The sequence below is a fragment of the Sarcophilus harrisii genome, chromosome 6 (genome assembly GCF_902635505.1).
Source record: "Sarcophilus harrisii chromosome 6, mSarHar1.11, whole genome shotgun sequence".
Taxonomy (NCBI): domain Eukaryota; kingdom Metazoa; phylum Chordata; class Mammalia; order Dasyuromorphia; family Dasyuridae; genus Sarcophilus; species Sarcophilus harrisii.
The window spans coordinates 139,068,334-139,091,679 of NC_045431.1; the positions used below are offsets into that span (position 1 = coordinate 139,068,334).

A 23,346-nucleotide genomic window follows, 5' to 3' on the forward strand; every position below is an offset into this window, starting at 1 on the left:
CCTCAAAATTTTTGAGATAGGTTAGTAGAAGTCTCACAGTAGTGAGTTACATTATGGGAATTTTGATCATATTTTGATTTACATGTTTGTTTAAACTGTTTGGTAATGTAAAGCAATGATTCTTTTTGAACTATGAGAACTTCTTTTTCACATTTAAAATGTTGGCTCCTATATGATAGTTCAATTCATGTTGCATGTTTTGTTGGAGCTAAATAGATCTAGCAAGTTATATTTGGTGTACATATGGATTTAGGAGGGCTTTCTAGAAGGAGAGACCATTAGCTTAAAATTTACTAGTGTGAGCGTCAATTGTAAATGGAGTAAAGCTATTTAGAATCATAGCTTTTGATCTAGAAGGAACCTTAGAAGTTATTGAGTTCAGTTATTTTATTTTACAGATGAGAAGACAGGCACAGAGAGGTTAATTATTTGCCCCGAGACACATATCTAGAGTCAGATACAGGTTTTGAGCCTGGGTGATCCTGATCCTTTTATATCTAGTACTCCTTTTACTACGCCCATGGAGAAAGTACTGGAAGCAACATACTTTTTGATTTGTTTTATACAACAATATGGCAATAATGGGAAATTAATGCCATATTAATTGATTGATTTCCAACAATGACAAATGTAGTGGAGAAAATGTTAAATTTATAGTTATTTTTGTAGAAGACATAAAACATAATCAAGAATGACTTTTACATGGTTCAAGCCAGGGGAAGAAGACTAACCCCAGACCAATTGCTGGTCTACATTCTGGTTTCTGGCCTCTGTTTTATCCAGTCAGAAATTACAGGAATGCTTTGAACGTTTTTTCGTAAGGCTACCAGTTTAGGATGCTTGTCCAACAAGTCATTTTTAAGGACCAAAAGTGTGGTGCTGCAAATGTCCCAGTAGAAATCAGCCCAGGTTACCTAATCAAAGAAGAAAAAAAATTGCTTAAGGTTTTCATTTGTGTATAAACTATTAATCTAACTGAATTGTATTCAAAGGACTTAACTAAATGCAGAATCATTAATCTTCACCTTGCCTCTTAGTGAAAACCAAATAATTCTTCCCCAAATTTCAGAGAGACAATTACCAGGAAACTTTTATTTTAGGAGTAAAGGAATGAGAACTTAAGAATGGGAGTGATAACATTCTTTCTATAAAGTGTACTCTGAAGCAAAAAATGGAGATGTAGGTACAGAAATGAAATTTTCCCTAGAAGAGTCTTTAGATCATAGAATATGTATGTAATGGGGCCTTGAGTTCTAGAGCTGAGACAAACTAGTCTCTTCCCCCTATTGTACAGATAAGGGAACTGAGGTTCAAAGGGAAGTGACTTGCTCAAGACTCCAAAATAACCCAAACTAGGAAATCAAGTGTTCTTTCCATCAAGACCCCTCTTTCTCTGTCACTGATTGCTCATATTTCTTGAATTTGCTCTTTGTTATCTCTGCTGCTTAATTGGGTAGAAGTTTAGTTGATAGCAAAGTGCTCAAAGAACCTTTAGATATTTTTCTAAAGGTTTTATAAATTTTTACTTTATAAAGGCTCTTATTCTTAGTGGTAAAAGGAGCAGAGTAGAAAGCACAATGAAAAGAAATCACTTCATAGAGCTAAGTGATCTCATTTTTTACAGTGTTCATCTATAAGATAAAAAGTTGATACTATAAGGTCCTTTCCAGTTCTAAAATCCTGTGAATTCCTATGACGAGGAAATGTGAAATGACGAGTGAGGGAGGAATGTGATGGACTGAGTTGGAGGGAATAATGTAAGATGAGAGGCTGAGTTAATAACAATATCTCAGTCTGTACTTCCCTAATGGTGGCTCTAGCCCTGGCTGACTTGGGCTTCAATAATCCAGCTCCCATATCTGCAGCCCTAACATTAGGCTATATTGCAATCCTTTTCTGTAGCTTGACTGAAAGGGTCTTCAAGACAACTCTAGTAGCAGATGGAATGAAGGGGGTATAAACCTATGTGGTTTGAGTTTTATAAGCTCAGCATATCCTGAAATAGAGTTTCACATTGAAAATGTTCTTAAATTGTTAATAAAATTATATCCTGGCAATTATGGACAACAATTCTATGACTGGTCCATTATAATAGTTTTATTTGTTGATTTCTCAATATTGTCAGCTTTGTATTTTCAATATGAAGATTTCTGTTTAGGAAAGATAATTTTTGGTGTATTCTGGCCATGTGGTTGTGTTTGTCTAGAAATTTGGTAGGTGTTAAAATAATGGTTTCTACTGCTTCCTTACATAATCTGCATTGATCAATAAATCTTATCTCCTCAAGGATAATCTTTCTGTAACTGGTGGGAATGATTTGGTCTTGTACTATCATAGATCCCTCATTTCAGTACACAAATGTGTATAAATACTGTTAAGTTCATGTCAGTTTTGCCCATTAATAGGGCCGTTTGATAGGCTCTACCCAAAGTAACTACATTTGGTTATATTTGATAAATCCAGTGGTATTTAATTTTGCTCTGTGAATAGATTTCTGTTCATTGCAGAAGTTATTTTTGTATGTTTTTAATCTGTTTCTCTTGTGTTCTGAAAACGTAAATCAATCCAGAGCCTATATTTTACTAATGTATGTTGTTTATTTGGGTTCTTCCTAAATCTGTTATCTGTCTTACTGTTCCAAAAATATACATTAAGTAAAGTATTATTTAGATTTTAATATTTCTAAATGTGTTCTTCCCATTGAGCTTTTTAGGCAACTAGGTGCTGCAGTGGATACCTGGAATCAGGAAAATCTTGAGTTCAAAATTGGCCTCAGACACTTATTAGCTGTGTGACCCTAGGCAAGTCACTTAACCTCTGATTGCCTCAGTTTCCTCAACTGTAAAATGGGGATAACAGCACCTACCTCCTGGGGTTGTTGCGGGGAATCAAATATTTGTGAAGTCATGTATGTTCCTGGCACATAGTAGGCGCTATATAAATACTCCCTTCTGTTTGACAATGCTAATAAGTCTCTTGACATATAACTTTGTGCTTATGTGTCTTTCTTATCACCTTTGTCCATTGGCTCAATTTGGCTTCAGAATTTGAGCTTAAAGCCATTAGTCTTTTTTTCTTGGGCATATTTTTGGGAGGGTGACAGAAGGGATAAACCTCCTATTAATCAGTGAGGAGAACTGAAGGAACTCTGAGGAACTTTCTGTACTAGGGAAGATTGGTAATTCCCCTAGAGAGTTGCCTAAGAGAAGTGACTTGCCCAGGCCCCCATAGCTATTATGTCAGAGGCAGCTTTTTATCCATTACTCCATGTTGCACCTCTGACAACCATTAGGACTATTATATGTCATTTCCATTTTTCAGTGAAGTTCAGATGCAAATAGTCCTGGGCCAAGTCTCAACCTTATTATTATTATTTTTTTAATTCTTTTAATGTTCTGCCAATTTGCATGGATAGATAAAATAACTATTGTAATTGCATAAAAATATTGGGATATAAACTCAACTCATGTAGGCTCACTGAAAATATCTTTGGGAAAAACTCCAAAGTAACATTGAATTTTTATATGCTTTAAAAGAAAAGTAAGCTGTATGTTAGAGATTCAGTTTTCATATCAAACGCTTTCTTTGTATTATGTATATATGGAAGTTGTCTTTTTGTAACTTGGAGGTTATGGACATTTTGTACAGTGACATCGCTTTAATATGTTCTTAAGATTTTTATGGATAATCTTATGTTCAAGCAATTATGGCCAAAAGTCCTGTCTGTTAAAGTGATCCAAGTCCAGTGGTTTATTTTTTTAATTTCTCAGATATTTTAAGTCCTGTACTTGTAATATATGAGGGTTTGTCTTCCATTAGTTAGTGAAAATTAATAAGCTGGTATATATAATTCTAGCTACCAGGTTATGTTTTCCTGCATATTTAGTAGAAGCTAAACTTTTGCATCCTGAAATGATGGGTGGGTTGCAGTTTCTACTATTTCTTGGCATCATGTAAAATGACTAACGAGCCCATCTAATTTCTAGTGGTTTAGAATTGCTAGCATAAACACCTATGTTTTTATGAACAAATCTGCATGCCTTGGCCATTTGTTTGATGCTTCTTTTATTGATGTATTTTGGGTTGGGTTTGTGAAGATGATGGTGATCATGGTAGGTTAATTTCACTCTTAGATCTTAACTATTTTGCATTGGCCAAGAACTTGCTAGCAAAGCACTTGACTAGCTTCCCCTCAAGTATAAGTCAGATCCTACCTTTTGAAGAGCAAGTATTACTTCCAAAAGATACCAGAGACCTGTATATATATCATTTGTACATATATAAATATATATTTTTTTTGTATTCTGTCTCTTCCTCTGCGCCTCCTACCCTGCCCCCAAGCTCCCCATTAGACTGTGAGCTCCCTGAGAGCAGATTGATTTGGGGTTTATTTATTTTTTTTTATTTTTTTCAGCATTTGTATTTTTATTGCTTAGCACAGTGCCTGGCAATTACTAGGCATTTAATAAATGCTTGTTGACTTGACTTCTCAGAATATAGGTCAGTTATGTGTTCATGCATTTGATAGAAAACATTCTCAGTTTAGCCATTTTTGGGGTTTGTTGTTTTTTTAAGACTATAAACATTTTAAAACAATATATTGACTGGGAAACAAAAAACTTCCCAGTTGATTTTTCCAAGTTGTTAACAATTTATCAGTTCAATAATTACTAAAAAGGCCTTCTGAGACTAGCAACATTTCTCCTGTCTTTTTTGATTATTGTAAAGACTCTTTCCCACATTCATGGCTTATGTGTATGACAAATATAAAATAAACCCAAATACAAAAAGAACTCGCATATTTGGTGTACACATGGAAAGTTGTTTGTTTGTTTTTTTTTTAAAACATGACATCAGCAAAACATTTTTTAAAGAATAGTTTATATAAAATATGGCATTTATCGCAGAGACAGTTTAAGTCTGTTATGGTTCTGCTGAGCCTTAAACCCCATTGCCCATCTTAAATAGAATTGAATTCTGGCTTGCAAATTGATAATGAAATTATAATAAAATCACTTGATGTGGATGATACAAGTTAAAATGACTCCACCAAAAAACCCAAAGCTTCAACGTGTAGAGTCTCTCTAATATTAATAATAATTGTTAGCTTCATAAAGCACTTTTAAGATTTTCAAAGCATTTGATTTTATTTGATCCTAACAACCTTGCATGATATTCCTCCCTTATGGATGAAGAACTCTCTGCCCATGATTAAGTTATATAGTTAGTAACAGAAGCAGGATTTGAATTTCTGCCTTCCTGATGCCAATTCCACCCTTCTATGCACCATGCCACCTCTGTCTATCAACGTACCAATAATACCAAAATGTCATTTGTACTTTAAGTATAAAATATTCTATGTCAAAGACACGTCTGAAGGCTAATTGGACTGTTAGATAAAGATGATAATTACGAGTATCTTCTTATCTATCTTATGGGCAGGATAATAGAGTATAAAAATATCAAGAAAGCTGAGGCTGTATATGTCAAAAGATTTCCTGGTAGTCAGAAATGAAAGCACTATTGGAAGGACAGTTAGAGCTATTGACAAACATGCAATATCAGTGCACATTTCAAGTTGCTGATTCATAATCTTCCAACTTCAAAGGTATAGTGATATCTTTTTGAGGGGCCAAGTTTGAATAGTATAATTTCATAACATTTAAATTTTCATGGATTTGTTTATGTTCTTTTTTCATTATCGTGCTCCTCATGTATATAGTTTTCCTGTTTACTTTTTGTCAATTTATGTAAATCTTCCCATGATTCACAGTATTCATTATAGTTGTTGCTTTAAGTATGGTAATGTTCCATTATATTTGTGGACCACAATTTTGTTTATCCATTGTTTAGTTAGTGAGTATATACTTTGATTCCAGTTCTTTGCTATCACAAAAAGTACTGCTGTCAATGTTTTTGAGTGTATGGTTCCTTGGTTTTTATCACCAAGCTTTCTCATCTTTTTTCAGTGGAGTTTAAAGGGAAACAATCCAAGAACAAGTTGTTTTTATGTGTTTAATAATTTGCAGACATTGTCCATCAGAGTAAGATGACTGATGACTTGTTTATAAAAAGTGTATTAGACTTTAAGCTTATTTTCTGAATATTTACTGAAAGTAGTTTCAGAACAATTTTAGTAAAAATAATGAAATAGATAACTAAACTCACTATTATTACTAAGCCAATTATTTTTAAAAGCTTTGCTACACAGAAGCATTCTCATGACTTGCTTCTATGTTTTCTCTTATCTAATGTGCCTCTATGATTGGTCAGTATCGAAAGGAAGCAATATTGTGGCCTTACCCATATAACCAAACAAGTTAATTTATTTCATTCTTAATCTCATCTGTAAAATGCAGATGTTAATATCATTAAAATCACAGGATTGTGATGAAGATGAAATTGTTATATGTAATAATATAGCATTTGATAAATCTTGTAGTATTATCTAAATATTACTTCTTATTTTGGTCCATTAGGCCACAGTTGATAAGTGTTTCCAGTAAGAAATGAATTAGAGAATACAGTAGAGGGTCAGAAGATCAAGGTTAAAAATATGATTACTTAATACATGTGTTACCTTGGGCAAGTATTTTGTCTCGATTTCCTCATCTTTAAAAATAGATGTAAATATCATTATAGCTATACCAGTATAGATACCAATATATCATTTAGCTGTTACCAAAGCTTAATGGAGCATATGAATCACTGTTCTTAAACATCTGAAGGATCTATGATTTTTTTAGTGTAGAATACTCCCTATGTGGGAGCTATCAGCTTTTTAGTAGGTAAGTCCTAAGAAGTTGCTCAAGGCACATGGAATTAAATGGTTTGCCCAGAATCCCATCACTTGTAAATGCCAGAGATAGGATTTAAATCCAAATATTGACTGTTTTAGTCCTGCTCTAATGAGGTTGGCTTGCTAACCAGGTCAGGTTGCCTATTATTTTTTAAATTATTTTTTACTATATATAATATATTATCACTACCACTATTATCATTGTTATCATCAACAAAAATAAAATTTACCTTAAAAGCATTACTGCAATGATATCTTAAACTACTTACAGAGTTGCCAACAAACCAGTCTTTCTTCCCTAAATAAAGATCTAAATCTTGTAGTAAGCTAGGAGCGTCATGTGTGAGCAATTCGTTAAACATCTGGTCCTAGGATAGGGGGAAAAAAACAATGTTAGAGTTTAAGCCAATCTGTAACTGAAAATTTTATCTACATTTGTAAAGTATGGGCTAGTTCCCTGGAGGGCCCCAGGGTCAGCCAATCAGGATACATCAAAGTCCTTGGTCTTTAGGGGGAGAAGTGAAGGAGGCAGGCAAGCTGCCATATGGCTTGCCAAAGATGTATCCTGGATTCTGGAGTCCAGAGTCTCCAGCCTCTCTCCTCTTTGCCCTTCCACCAGATGCCTCTCACTTCTCTCCCTCTGCCCCCCAATCCTTGTCTATGATTATCTTACTACCAAACATTCAGCAAGCACCAATGGTGAGGAGAGCTATTATCCAAGTATATGTTAATAGAGCCGTTGTCTCACATTGAATAGGTAGCCTTAAGTTCTCTCTTGTCTGATTCAGTTTCAGCCCTCTACATCTCCCGCTTTCTTTTGTTTTAGAACACAGGTGGTCACACCCTCCCTGACTTCTCAGGAAAGGAGGTGAAAACACCAAAAAGATGATCACGCCCTCTGACTTCTCAGGAAGAGAGATGAAAAACACCAAAAGGAAGTGGGGAATCAAGCCAGATATTGTTAGCGGGTTTTTGGGCTGAAGGGTCTTACTAGAAACAGGTATACACAAATCCATCAGCATGGGAGGTATTACACAAGCACATAGCAATAAAGCACAGGTTAGTAGTGATGACTCTCCCCACAGCCGGTGGAGGCCCCATGTGGTGTAACAAACATTAATTGTACATGCAAGTAGTGATATAACAAACAATATGAATCAACATAATGTTGTAAAAGATTTCCAGAAGTCCTAGAAGGAGGGTATGTAAATAACAATCACACATACACCTCCTTGAGCAACCAAGAGATAGTCCAAAACCAATCTATTGTCCATTACTTCATGTTTCAGGGAGTCCAGTGATCCTCGCAAGTTTTTGAAGTCCTGAAACAGTCTTCTTATGTTAGGGAATCCAATGATTCCTGAGGGTTTTCGAGTCCTACAACGATCTTGTCATGTCTCGGGGATTCCAATGATTCCTGAGGGTTTTCAAGTCCTACAACGATCTTATTATGTATCAGGAATTTCAATGATTCCTGAGGGTTTTAAAGTCCTGCATCCGTCTCATTAACAATTTTTATGTCCATAAGTCAATTGCTGTAACTGCCATGCTGTTTTCAGTGTTGGGCATAATCAATGATGGAACCACCTGATGTTTCTTGGGTCTTCTTCATTTCAAGGGTGGTCTTCATCTCTCTCCAATGGACAAGGTGAATACAGATCATTGGCATCCATCTAATTCCTTCTCCATCTGTAGCGATACAAGCAAACCCTCTCCCCCAAGCAGTTAACCTATCTGGTCCCTTCCATTCATCACTTTTTGGATCTCTCCACATCACCTGGCGATTATCTAAAGATAGTGGAGTTGCTTAAACTGGACACTGTCCTTCTTGTGGGTTATAAAACCTGTCTGCCAGAGCCAATGCATCTTTGTCAATAATCAAGAAGTTAATTCTATAAAGAGCTAAATTTAGAAGCTCTCTTGGGTTACCCGTGACTCCTCCTTTCTTTTGTCTTTGGAGAAGCATCTTAGTCTCTGTTTCTCCTCTCTACTGCTTGTCCTTGAGGATTAAAAGGTATGCCAGTGGTGTGTGAAATCTGATACTGTGCACAAAAGTATGGAAAATGTTTTAAAAGTATATGCAGGTTCATTATCTGTTTTTATTGCTTGTGGCACACCCCTAATTGCAAATGTTTGTATAAGGAATTCAGTGACTACTTGGGCTGCCTCTTTTGCTGCTGGTATTGCAAAAGTGAATCCTGAAAAGGTATCTACTACAACATGGATAAAAGACAGGTGGCCAAAACATTTATAATGGGTCACATCCATTTGCCAAATTTCATTGGATCTCAAACCACAAGGTTCTTCCCTGGAGGGAGCATAGGAGGGAGTGGAAAGGAAGGCAAGATATACACACTTACTATGCTCCTAGCTTCCTCTTTTGTTATCCCAAATTGTAAACGTAAAGCTTGAGCAGTCTGATGATATTTAGAATGAGATTCTTGGGCTGCCTGAAATAAAGGAGTATTGGCCAACATGGTTAAAAGGTGATCTGCCTTTGAATTACCATCAAAAATAGGACCTGGAAGCCCACTATGTGAGTTGACATACAAGATATAAATCTTAGCTGGATGCTTTCTCACTTGCTCTTGAAGTTCCTTAAAGAACTGATCTATATTAGAAGCTACAAATTTTATTTGGGCTATGGTAATTCTTTGTAGCACACCTACTGAATAGACTGGAGCAGATATTATATTTATATCTCCTGGATAATAAGAGCTAGAATGATTGCATACAATTCATTCTGCTGAGTGAGCTGAAAAGGAGTTCTGACTACTTTATAGTTGTCATAAGAGTATACAGCACAAATATTTTTGGATGCATCTGTAAAGATAGTTGGTCCTTTAAGAAGAACCTCAGAAACCTTTTCTTCAAAAATCCATTGCCAATTATGTAATAGCCGGGTTATCTTTAATGGAGACCCATATGTAAAATTGGAGCTGTGGCCAATAAAATTTTCTATTCTGGGATGGTTACAGCATACATTAATTTGTGCATTGGTATAAAAGATGTATATCTTGTCAGGTCTTATCCCAGATAATTGTACTACTAGCTTAATGGCATTTAATAAAATTCTAGCCAAAAGCACTGGGTAAGGAATAAGGATTTGTTTTGGTTGTGCTGGGAGGTTCACCCACTCTATCACACTGTGTCCTTGATGAAGGACTGCTGTGGGTGCCTCTTTCGTAGCAAAAACTGATATTTCCAAGGTTTTTGACTTCCAACCACATTGGATAAAGCCAGTTCTACTTCTCTCAAAGCTTCTTGAGCTTCTTTTGTAAGCTGGCATGGTGAGTTTAAAGCACTGTCTCTACTTAAAATGTCATATAACGGTTGCAATTGATAGGTAGTCAAACTTAACACTGTATGCATCCATTGGATAGCTCATCAATTTCTGAAAATCATTTAAGGTATTTAGCTTCTCTGTTCTTAAGGAAAGTTTTTATACTGTAGGCACCTTAGGATATACTCCATATCCTAAATATTGGAAAGGAGCATGTCTTTGAATATTTTTCTGGGGCTATATGCAATTTGTGGTTCCTTAGTGTTTCTTTGGTCTTTTGTAGACATGCTTCTAACATTTGCTTCTCGGGTGCACATCGCAATATATCATCCATGTAATATAATAACATTACTTTTGGAAATGCTTTTCTTACTAGAGTAAGAGCAGCAGCAACATACACTTGATACATAGTAGGGCTATTTTTCATTCCCTGTGGCAAAACTGTCCATTCATATCTTTTATAAGCCTCAGCTAAACTAACACTGGGCACTGAAAAGTCAAATCTTTTCATATCCTCCTTATCTAGAGGGATAGAATAGAAACAATCTTTAATGTTTATAACCCAAAGAGGCCCTTCTCTAGGCAATTGAGTAGGAGATGGAAGTCCAGGCTGAAAAATTCCCATAGTTTCCATCTGTTCATTTACTTTTCTTAAATCAGTCAACATCCTCCATTTTCCAGATTTTTTTCTTACAACAAATACAGGGGAATTCCAAGGACTTAGAAAAGGTTGTAAGTGTCCTTGGTCAAGTTGCTCCTGTACTATATCTAATAAGGCTTGAATTTTATTGCTAGCTAAGGGACACTGTTCTATCCACACTGGTGTGTCAGTTTTCCATTGAATAGGAACAAGTAAGAATGTTGACAGGCCTTCAACAGCAGCCGCCTAAAAAAACCTAAGTACTCATTTGTAATCCTAACTGTTGTAAAATGTCTTTTCCCCACAGATTGATGGGGATTTTTTTCAAGTATAAAAAGAGTAAAAATTCCTGTTTCACCTTTAAATGTCCATCTCAAAGGGGTAGTACTAATTTCAGTTGCTATTGATCCTCCTATGCCAGATATATAGGTGTCTGCCTTAATCTTTGGCCAGTGACTGCAGGTCAGTTTGTACCTCTAATGACTCTATGATCTGCACCTGTGTCTACCAGTCCTTCTAATGGTATGTCATTTACATAGATAGTAAGCATAAGATGGTCAGCTGTGACAACTCTTGTCCAGTATATATTCCTGGATTCTGTTGCTTGGAGTCAGAATCTGGGCGACTATCACCAGATTGCCTATTAAAAGTCTGTATCAGTAAACCTCATCTACTACTTCTCCTGGTTGATAAGTCACACATTGTCTACCTGTATTAGTGACTGGGATATTAGCTACACATTCCCCACATTCCCACATCAGTTTATAAATGAACACTATTTTGTAAGTACTCTCAGGAGGTGAAATGGTCAAGCCTACTGTGCCTGGAGGCAAGGGATCCATAGGCTGGAGAGGAACAGATTTCACCTCTCTAGGGGATATCTCAGTAGTCTCAGCTGCATACAACTTTATTCTCCTCAATTGTAATCTCTTTCTTCCATTAGATTGCTTCTTGGCTGATTGATTATGTAATCCCTTCCTCCCATCAGATTGCTTCTTGGCTGATTGGTCATATCTGAGTACTGAGCTTCTAAAGACTCTCTGGGTGTAGCATCGGATGCCATGATGCTCCAAGTATTTTTGCTATGGGTCCTGGGGCCCCCCATCCCATTTCCCTGAATCACTCTACATTCTGATGTCCAATGGAAGTCTCTGTTGCAATTTGGCCACTCTGTTTTCTCACTCTGTCTCTATGCCAACATTGAGCTTTCAAATGCCCTACTTTACCACATTGAAAACATTGAAGAGTCTCTCTCTGGAAGTCTTGCCAAAAGGGACCCTGTCTTCTCATGTTCAGATCTTGGGAAATTTGCATCATAGCCTCTGCATAAAAGGTATTTGTGCCAACTGTGGCACAGCATCTTATGATCTCCTCTATAAGGAGCATCCTTGTGTAGTCCTAGTATAATTCTTCTACAAACCTCATTAGCATTTTCTTTAGCAAGTTACCTTATCATAATTTCTGTTGCTGCATTTTCAATAGTTCGTATGACAGCTGTCTGCAGACGTCCCACAAAATCAGCAAAAGGTTCATTTGGACCTTCCTCTGTTTTTGTGAAGGCTTTCCCTCTATCTTGTTCACCTGGGAGAATGCCCCATGCTTTGATAGCAGCAGAAGCAATGTGTTCATATGCTGCTATGGGGTAATTAATCTGGGCTGAAGTGTCTGCAAAAAAACCTACACCTGTTAGTTGGTCACAGGTGATTGGTGTATTAACTCCAGTTTGCCTATTTTGTTGGGCTTGTATCCTACAGAGTTTATTATATTCAGAAAGCCACAACAAGTTTTGTCCATGTTCTAAGCATGCTATAGATTTCAGTCTTTTGGGATTAAAATTTCATAAGCCAAATTCTGTAATAACATCTTAACATAAGATGATGTAGACCCGTAAAGAGTGCAAGTCTTTTTTAGGTCTTTGATAATTTCTATATTAAAAGGAATGTATCTTGTTTTTTTCTTGACCTGAAGAGTTAAGCTGTACAATCACAGGATAAATTTCTATTCTCAAATCAGCTGTATTCTGCCCTTCCTCTTTGGCTTTAAGAATTGCCTTTTGTAATCTAGTCATGGGGGATGGGGTTGATTGCTGGGGAGGAGGTGTTGGTGATATCACTGCCCCTTCCACTCCTCCTCCTCCCTCCACCCAGGAAGGTGTATCCCTTTTCCCAAAAGAATAAATTATTGCAATTGCTTTTCTGGAACTGTAGCAAGCTTTCTCTATTTTGTAGGTTTGGCAGGAAAGACAGAGTTGGAACAATGTCAAGTTGATGCCATCATAGATACACTGGATGACTTCATGTCAAGGTTTCCTTGGGCAGAGAAAAAAAAAAATTCTCCACCTCTACTTCCACCCTAGCTTCCTTCAAATACTCCCAGTTATCAGTTCCAAATATTCCTCAGGATTTAATACCATAGTATTCAGTGTTTCTGAAACATGAACTGATATAAACCAAAATACTGCATGTGAAATGTACATGCACCCATAAACACAGTATATCCCCATCCTGCCTCTATCAGATTTACCCCAGGTATTAGATAAAATCTAGAAATAAAAAGGACCTAGAATGCCTTCTTGTGTTGAAGAACCATTCTGCAAAGTGATTCAACTATTACTGGTCTGAAACAGGGAACAAGAAGTTTTTCAGATCTTTCTGTGTTAATTTTTCATATTTCTTTGTGGGATTTGGGTGAAGTACTATATGAGGTTTCATAGCCTAGTGAATAGAGGGTTGACTGAAAAGTCACTAAGACAGAGGTTCAAGTCTCACTTCTTAAGTGGAAGTAAGACAACTTCTCTGTACCAGGTTATTCCCTGCGATAAATTACTGGAAGGAGTTCCTTCCATCCTCTGATCTTAGAGTTCAGGGATAAAAAAACAAATTGTGAATTTTAAAGACATGTATAATAAAACTCAACACAAAACGCAATTAACAGGTGATTGGGACAATTCTAAGGTCCCCCCTCCTTTGGAATTTGAGGATTCTGGGCAGTGAATTTTACTTTGAATTTTAAGCCTTACTATTCAAAACTGTATCATAGAGGCATTATTTTTTGCTTATCCATTCACTTTTCCACCATTAATTGTCTACATCTAGTGAAGCAATAAGTGAATCTTATGTATTAGTTGTCTTCAGATATTACTTTGTGATATGAGGTCTCTTAAAGAACAGGTCACTTTTCAAGTTATGACATAAGGATTTTGTTACTTAAATAATTTACAATAGTGCTCTCTTCAATTGCTTTGAGAGATGGCAAAAGAGGCAAAAATTTAATGTATTTTGTCTAAACGCATCACATTGCTAGAATTGTGTTCTATGGTTTAGCCGAATTGATCTTGTCATTGCTATCATGCATGATTCTATCTCCCATCTCCATATTTTTGCACAGGTTATCCTCTGTGCCCAGAAGATACTGTTGCCTCACCTCTACTGCTTAGGATCCTTGAGTTTCCTGAAAGCTCATCTTAAGTACCACAATCTCCTAGATGAGGCTTTTTCTGATTCCTCTAAGCAACTAGGATATGTGTACATACTTGTACACATGTGTATACACGTTTGCAGGTTATGTGTATCTATAGATATGTGTATATACATTATATATTCTTGTATATGTGTATATATATATTATTCATAAATACCTGTTGATTGGTCGAATGAATGGATGGGAGGGTAGATGGATGGATGGATGTAGACCTAGACAGTGAACTTAGAGAGTCCCAAGAAAGGGAAAGTATATTAATAATATGCCAAATTATTATAAGGATCATTTAACCTTAAAAGATATTTTGGGTTTTGCTAAAATTTTGCAGTTATTTTTTGACTTATGAAATCTTATTAGAAAAAATATTGGCCCACTTGAAATTAAATATCTGAAATTTATATATAGTTGGTAGTTTCAGGAAGTTATTATAAGAGAGATATTTTCATAATCTATTCAAATGCAGCATATTTTAGCCCCTTTAAAAACAAAGGCAATGAAGTATGAATTGATTAATTAGTAACATCTTTTACACTGATTATTATGAGCCAGAACTTGAAACAAGGTGTTAACTCAATGGAATTGATAGAAACAATGCTTGTTTACACCTTTGAGAATTTACACATTGGCTCACACATTGGAGTTCACAAGTTGGGAGATATCCAAGTTTACATCTCCCATAATCCCACTCTCTCAGAGGAGGAGTCAACCTTTGGGTTCACACCTTTAAGAGATCATATATAAGAAGCTCTCAGTCTCAGCGAGGATCAGTTGAAAAAGATTGAAAGTCAGAAGTCAGTCAGTTAGAAGATTGCCAGGAGTCGGAATTTAACTAGAGGCAGAAGCTGGCAGAGGCAAAAGACTAGCAACGAGAGCTCGGAACCAAAGAAAGCTAACTGGGCTATTTTGGAAGAGACAATAAAAGATTGAATTTTAACTCCTGTCTGTATTTGAAGTGATTATTACTTTGAACCGAAACTAAGGCTGTCTCCAGGAAACCTCCCCAAGAAACCTGCTCCTAGAGAACAACCATCATATTTTTTGAAAAAAAGAACATTACAACTGATGAAATTCAATGGCACAGTTTGTTTGAATCATAAGGTGGCAACAGTGCAATCCATCATAGAAAAAAAAGAAATGGTAAGAGAGCAAAAGATTTTTCTTTTTTGTTTTGTTTTGTTTTTGTTTTCAAATGAGTAATATATTATTAATATTTGCAAATGGCAGAAATGATATATTCATCAATAGACTAGACTAAAATGAGCTCCTGGTTCTCAGAAACTTGAGGATAAAGAGAAGCTTGAGAACAAAATGAATGCAAATTGATAGTCTAAAAATTATTGAAGTCTTTCCCCCAAAACTCTCAGCAATAATCAGAATTAATGACTTCTGCTCATTTTTATTCTATTTCTAGAATATTAGACATGGAAGAAAAGTAATGACTCTACAATGCCCAGATCATCAATAGAAAGTTATGTGAGGGCAAGGACGGTTTCAGTTGTCTTGTAAAGACAGCCTAAACAGAGCACAATGTCTACTACAGAGTAGATACTTAATCATCACTTTTTGATTGATCTTTAGTAAATCGGTAGAAGGGCTTATCAACAATATTTTCTAACATTTCTCTATTACTTTGATTTACATTTTTTATGGGAAGCTGATGTATCTGAGATATTATGTAAGAAAATTACAAACCTAATATAGGAATAATATTTAATCTTTAGTTGCAATTCATCTCTTTTGTATCTAATATTTCTTTGGATGTATATTTCATTTCCATACTTAGACTATATTTGGCATTTGTGCTTATTTACCTTTTCTGTGTTTATATTATGTTAGGGTGATTGTAGAATAAATAATCTGCTAATGTCTGAATGGTCCCTCTCACCCACCTCTGCAAAGTCACTCATGTGAATTTTTCAAATGCCTCTCTCTTTTTTTTTTAATTAAATATCAACTTTTTGCACATGTCTCACCATGGGTTATATCTTGAATTCCATTGTTCTTTGGAATATATTATTCCATTCCTTTCTGAGGTTTCTGGTGGTTGTATAATAGTCTTGTTTTACATGGATTTCCTTTCCTTTAAGAAGACTTTTGAAGATCTTTTCCATGGTTATTTGTAAAATAAATAAACTTTGTTGTCATTTGAATTGTTAAATCTAACCAACATGTTGTATAGGAGCTTTTCTTTTTTGTTCTTTTTCTTTCTTTTTTCTGGAGGTGGTCTGTAAATTCTTTTGATTAGTACTTGTTTTCTGTATTCAGACATTCTAGACAATTTCCTTGTATTATTTCTTGCATTATGTTGTTGTTCTTGTGTTGTTCTTCATAATTCATACATTATGTATGTATGTATGTTGTTTGGGAGGCTTATGATCCCTAAGTTACTCTAAGCATCTTGTCTTCAAGATCATATATTTTTGCTTATTTTATGATAATATTTTTTCTTCCAGATTGCCCATAACTTTTGTGTATTTGCATTAACAATTAATCAGTTCATTATTTTCATTTCTTTGATTAAGTCTTACCACTATGGTTTCAAGTATTTATGTTTTGTCAATTATTTCTGCTCAGCAGGCCATAAATCTGTTTTCATGATTCTTACTTCTCTCAAAATATTTGGAAACATCCTGGAGTGATTCCATAATTTTGGGAATTTGCTTCTTGAGGTATTGATTTATTTTCCTTTGCCTTGAAATATTTATTCACAAAAGTCTGAACTTTAAAAAATGCTCTAGAAGACATCTTTCTATTTTTATCTTCTTATTGATTTAATTGCTTATACTCAAGGTCTTTCAGATTTCTCTCAAAGTTATCTCAAAATGCTAGAGAGTTAATTTTTATCAGCTTCAGTTTCTGCCTCAGGAGATTTCTGGGGAGATAGAACTGGACCCAGCTATATGCTAGTATCTTTCTTTTCTTTCTGGTGCAGCCCCACACAACTCTTGGTCAGATGCTGCACTGTTCTTTGTTCTTATTTATCTATGTCCTCTGAACGTGGGAGGGAGGGAGAAAGTTACTTTCTCCTACTTGTTGCACCAGAATGGTAGACTGAGATTAGGATCAGAGTGGACTGGCAGAGAAAAACAGTAGCAAGCAAGAAACCTGCTGAGTGAATCCCAGAGAACAAGCATTTGTCTGTTCTGCCATTCCAGAATATGGGAGTGTTTTAGAATTAATCTTTTCTGATATTAATTCATCAGATTGTTTATGTATTAGATTTCTTATTAGTTGGATATGGAAACAATTGCAATTGCTTTTCTTCTTGTACATAATTCTTGTTTTGAATAGTTTTGAGAGTTCAGGAGGATAAAAGAAAAGCATATAGTCCTTCATCTTATTAATCACATTCCTCCTGGTTGTACTTTAAAAATAATTTTCCATCTTCAATAGTTTATTTTTCTCTAATTACATATAGAATTTTTTTCTAAAGTTTTGAGTTCCAAATTTTATCCCTTCCTCCCCCCTTCCATGAGATGGTAAGTAATCTGCAATAGGTCATACATGTGCAAACATGTAGAACATTTACATAATAGTGATTTTATAGAAGAAAACTCAAAAAAATGAGAGAAAGAAAGTGCTTCAATCTGTCTTCAAATAGTATCAGTTCATTTTCTGGAGGCAGATAGTGTGCTTTATCATAAGTCCTTTGGGATTGTCTTGGATCATCATATTATTAAGTCAATCACAGGTCTTCAATGTACAATATTGCTATTCTTGTGACAATGTTCTCTTGTTTCTGCTCACTCAGTTCTGTAATCAGTTCACTCAACTGAAACTGCTCTCTCTAGAGTCAGTCTTTATCTTTCTTGACCTTTCCATACACTCAGACACTGTCAAGCATCCTCTTCACTTTGATGCTTTTTTCTCTGCAGGTTTTAATGACACTGCCCTCTTATGGTTCATCTCTTATGTCTAACTGAACCTTGTGAATATCCTTTGCTGAGTCTTCATACAAGTCATGCCCATTCACCATATGTATCCCATATAGCTCTGTTTTAGGTCCTTTTCTTTTCTGTATCCTGTTCAAGTTGCTGGATGGCAGTGGATGGAGCATTGGGCTTGGAATCAGAAAGACATATTTTCATGAGTTCAAATGTGTGACCCTGGACAATTGCCCAGGAATTCCTGGGAAAATTTTACCCTTTTTGCCCCAGTTTCCTCATCTGTAAAATGAACTAGAGGAGGAAGTAGCAAACCTCTCTAGTATCTTTGCCAAGAAAACCCCAAATGGGATCACAAAGGGTTGGACTCCTGATGTTCCTATTTTTAAAAAAATTTTATATATATATATATATATATATATACACACATATACATATGCATTTACATATACATATTTGTATACATATATACATATGTAATAGGATTGGACAACAACATTGACCAAAAACCATTGTTGAGCCTATGTGTCATCTGTATAAACAACTTCAGAAACTAGCTTCCACTAGTTTATGTAAGAATTATGATAGAAACAATAGATCAAAGAGCTCAATCATGAACTCTGAAAGGGAAGTTATTGGTTTTTAAATGTTTTAATAATATTTTTTGAATTCTCTTATGAAGTAACTAATGAATTCTCACAATAACTGTTGTATAGGGAAAGAGATCAATTGAAGGGAGGGAAAGAAGGAAAGGTACTGACCAATGTACCCTAATGTTGCTCCAGAACTAAGAGTAGGTTCACTATTAATGACAAAGTTCCTCTAAGTGTCTCCATCCATCAATATTCTGATCTTTACTGCAAAAATCTATTTAACAGGAGGAAAAAAAACTATAAAATATATTGGATGTAACAGGCTAGGGCCATGACTTCAAACCAGCATGGCAGGTAAATGATTCTCAATGCTTGTGAAAAATCCAAAATATGGGGAATATATGCAATAATTAAGAATTGATGGCCTTTGAATAAATATCATTGCATCATTTTATGTCATTAGGATAGGAAAGGCATGATGTCTGTGTGTAACATCTAAGGTTTGTGGAAAACATCTGATATGTGAGTAGGAGGAATGGTGGGTAAGAGGAAAACAATATGATGGAATAACGAGCATAGAGAACAATAGATTATAGCAGCAAGTCACTTCATTTCTCTTTGGGACCCATTTTTTTCATCTATAAAATGAAGTGCAGTAATCTAGATGATTCCCAAGATTACTTTCTATTCAAAAGATTTTGAAAACTTCTTTATCTTTTACATTTTCACATGTGACTATCATATGAATATAATACCTTAAAATTTTCATTTATGTATATAATAAAAACATACCTGTATATATATGCATACACACATATACATGTATACATATATACATACTTACCTGTATATGTATATGTTTTGTGTAGGAGTGTGCCGAGACCTCTGATTTCATTAGGGTAAAGAATTTATAGTAATACAGCCTCTATAAATCAGAGGTAAGATCTGAATCCAGGTCTTCCTGAATCAGAGGCTAGTTTCCTATATATTCTAATATGCTCCCTATATATAGTGATTATTTTTATGTGTAATTGATGACATTACTTTGATATCTTTTTTTTTCTCCGCCCAAGGAAACCTTGACATGAAGTCATCCAGCGTATCTATGATGGCATCAACTTGACATTGTTCCAACTCTGTCTTTCCTGCCAAACCTACAAAATAGAGAAAGCTTGCTACAGTTCCAGAAAAGCAATTGCTATAATTTATTCTTTTGGGAAAAGGGATACATTGAATATTTACAAAGTTTTCCAATGGTAGTTGTGTCTAGATACTAGGGGCTAATATATATATATATATATATATATATATATATTATATGTAACATATAATATATAATATAATTTGCATGTGTGTGAAGAGGAAAAGAGGGCCAAAAGTGAGTTTTAAAAGAAAATTTCCTTTATTTTTTATTGGGGGGGAAAAACAAACCATCATTGTTGGTCCTAAAAGCTTTTTCCATTGAGACTAATTTAGTATGAATCAGTAGTTAGACTATCTCTACAGACTGTACCTATTTCTTTAAAACAGGAAGTCTTAACCTAGGCATCTGTGGATAGATTTTAGGGAGTCTATGAAGTTGGATGCAGGGAAATCTACATCTTTTTTTTTTTTTAAACTAACCTTTAGTTTCTTTTAGTTTATTTTATGTATTCAAATACATGTGTTCTGAGAACAGATTCTGAGAATGTTTTCAAGTACATTATTTCACCAGCCTGCCAAAGGGGTACATTATACAAAACAAAAAAATTAATCACCTTTGACTTAGTGCATAAAAAACCAACCATTTGGCCGTGGCTGTAATAACAAATATTAAATGCTCAATGCTGATGCCAACAAAATTCTTTCTGCTCTCTAGATAGAAGATCCTCAGTTCTTGTCTTATTTTTATTTTTCCTGCTGAACTACTTTGAAAAATTGTTTAAGAATACATTCTCTAGTAGTCATTCCCTTTCCCATTTCTTTTAAACTAATAAATACATTGCCAGACTCTTAAGCTTCACTTAACACTTAACCCAATTTGCATTCCTATCTCCAGTTAACTTCTTATTCAAGCTTAGAAAATTGTTTTAAAAAAACTTTGTCATCCCAGCTATCTTGGCCTTGAATCTTTCTCCTTTGTATGCCATATAGTTGCACTTTTCCTTCTACAGAGCATTCTATCTCCTTTCATTATTCTCCCACAGTCATTATTAAATTATTCTCCTCTTTCAGTTTGCATCTTTCTCCAGTTCTCAAATATTTCTAAATACCTCCTTCCTACTGAGTTAAATTTGTTAAAAAAAAAAAAATAAGAGCCATGCCCCAAATGATAAATGATCAAAAGATATGATCTGTGCCCAAAATAAATTCATGCAAATCCTTTGTTCTAACAACACAAAAAAATGAAAATGACATATATACAAAAATATTCATAGCAGCTCCCTTCTTAGGGCTTAATCCTAGAAATTGAGGGGATGAAGAAATCAAGCCATTTTCCAATTGATAAATGGTCAAAGGATATGAACAGACAATTCTCAGACGAAGAAATTGAAACTATTTCTAGTCATATGAAAAGATGCTCCAAGTCATTATTAATCAGAGAAATGCAAATTAAGACAGCTCTGAGATACCATTACACACCTGTCAGATTGGCTAGAATTACAGGGAAAGATAATGCAGAATGCTGGAGGGGATGTGGGAAAACAGTGGGAAAACCACTGATGTATGGTTGGTGGAATTGTGAATACATCCAGTCATTCTGGAGAATGATTTGGAACTATGCCCAAAAAGTTATCAAACTGTGCATACCCTTTGACCAGCACTGTTACTACTGGTTTATATCCCAAAGAGATCTTAAAGGAGGGAAAGGGACCTGTATGTGCAAGAATGTTTGTAGCAGGTCTCTTTGTAGTGTCAAGAAACTAGAAACTGAGTGGATGCCCATCAGTTGGAGAATGTCTGAATAAATTGTGGTATATGAATAATATGTTCTGTAAGAAATGACAGCAGGATAATTTCAGAAAGTCCTGGAGAGACTTATATGAACTGATGCTGAGTGAAATGAGCAGGACTAGGAGATCATTATATGCTTCAACAACAATACTGTATGATGATCAATTCTGATGGATGTGGCCATTTTCAACAATGAGATGAACCAAATCAGTTCCAATAGAGCAGTAATGAATTGAACCAGCTACACCCAGCAAAAGAACTCTGGGAGATGACTATGAACCCCTACATAGATCCCCAATCCCTCTATTTTTGTCTGCCTGCATTTTTAATTTCCTTTACAGGTTAATTGTACACTATTTCAAAATCCGATTCTTTTTACACAGCAAAATAACTGTATGGACATGTATACATATATTATATTTAACTTATACTTTAACATATTTAACATGTTGGTCAACCTGCCATCTGGGAGGGGGGAGGGGAAGGAGGGGAAAAATTGGAACAAAAGGTTTTGCAATTGTCAATGCTGAAAAATTATCCCTGCATATATCTTGTAAATAAAAAGGTATAATTAAAAAAAAATTGAGGGGATGCCCATCAATTGAGGAATGACTCAATAAACTGTGCTGTGTGTTTGTGATAGAACATTATTATTCTATGGGAAATGATAAGCAGAATACTCTTAGAAAAAAAGAAACACCAACAACCTGGAAAGGCCTCCATGAACTCAAGCAAAGTGAAATGTACTGTATACAAAGTAATAGTAATATTCTGGAATAAACAGCTGTGAATGACTTTGCTATTCTCAGTAATACAATCATCCATGACTACTCTGAAGTACTAGTGATGAAAAATCCTATCCTACCCAGAGAAGGAAATGATTACATCTGAATATAGATTGACTTCCTCTCTATCTCTTCTTTTTTTAACTTAATTTCTCTTGAGGGTTTTAATTTTCATTGGGGTAGGAGATCTATATTTTTTTCACAACTTGACTTTTATGGAAATGTTTTACATAACTTCACATGTGGTTTCATAATTGTGAATGGGAATAAGGAAGAGAACCTAAGAACTCAAAATTTTTAAAAACAAAAAATTGTTTTAAATGTTACTAGGGGAAAATATCAAGTTAAAAAAATTTTAAAACCCCAATAACAAAATAATAAACAAATATCTCCTCCCACAATTCAATCTTTGGTTTTCTTTACAAATCCCAAATTCTCTGAATCATATCTACAGATTCTTTTCTTATTCATTTCAAATACTTCTTTTTTCCTGTCCCCTTCTGTTAAAGGTTGGAAATACAATAGCCATTACTGTTTCCGTGTTCAAGTGTCCCATATGGGCTCAAATGTTAATAGAAAACATTACTGATGTACTAAACAAGAAACTAAAGATTTTAGGAGAACTAATAGTGTTTTCCTTAATAGTGTTTCCCATTAAACACAAAATTTTCAGAAGATAAAAGCAAATTTTTTTTTGACTTAAACCTTAGTTTAAGAAGCTGGTGAATGAAAATGAGGTTTTGATTATATACCAATGATTAAATTATAGAAATTAAACTCTGGACTGGCCAGACAGAGATGGAAGGGATCTAACAAAGACTAGTAATAATCTATTTGCTTACAATATTGCAAATCTTTTTTTTTTTAAAGAACAGACTTTGAACTAAAATGTAAAGGAAACGGGAAAAATTGTCTATATAAATCCATTAATCTATGTGTGATAGAGAA

The 23,346-nt window shown here is 34.9% G+C and overlaps 1 protein-coding gene across 1 annotated transcript in view; it reads right to left on the reverse strand.

The window, feature by feature from the left end:
- Window positions 1-477: 477 nt before the first annotated feature.
- The window catches only part of HPGDS (hematopoietic prostaglandin D synthase), a 43,275-nt gene continuing 20,406 nt past the window's right edge, over window positions 478-23,346 (reverse strand). Inside the window, exons 4-6 of the mRNA XM_031942332.1 lie at window positions 19,724-19,833; window positions 7,069-7,167; window positions 478-914 (exon numbers count right to left, since the gene is read on the reverse strand). Coding sequence (XP_031798192.1) covers window positions 750-914; window positions 7,069-7,167; window positions 19,724-19,833 — 374 coding nt within the window. The 3' untranslated portion in view covers window positions 478-749. The remainder of the gene's footprint in view (window positions 915-7,068; window positions 7,168-19,723; window positions 19,834-23,346) is intronic.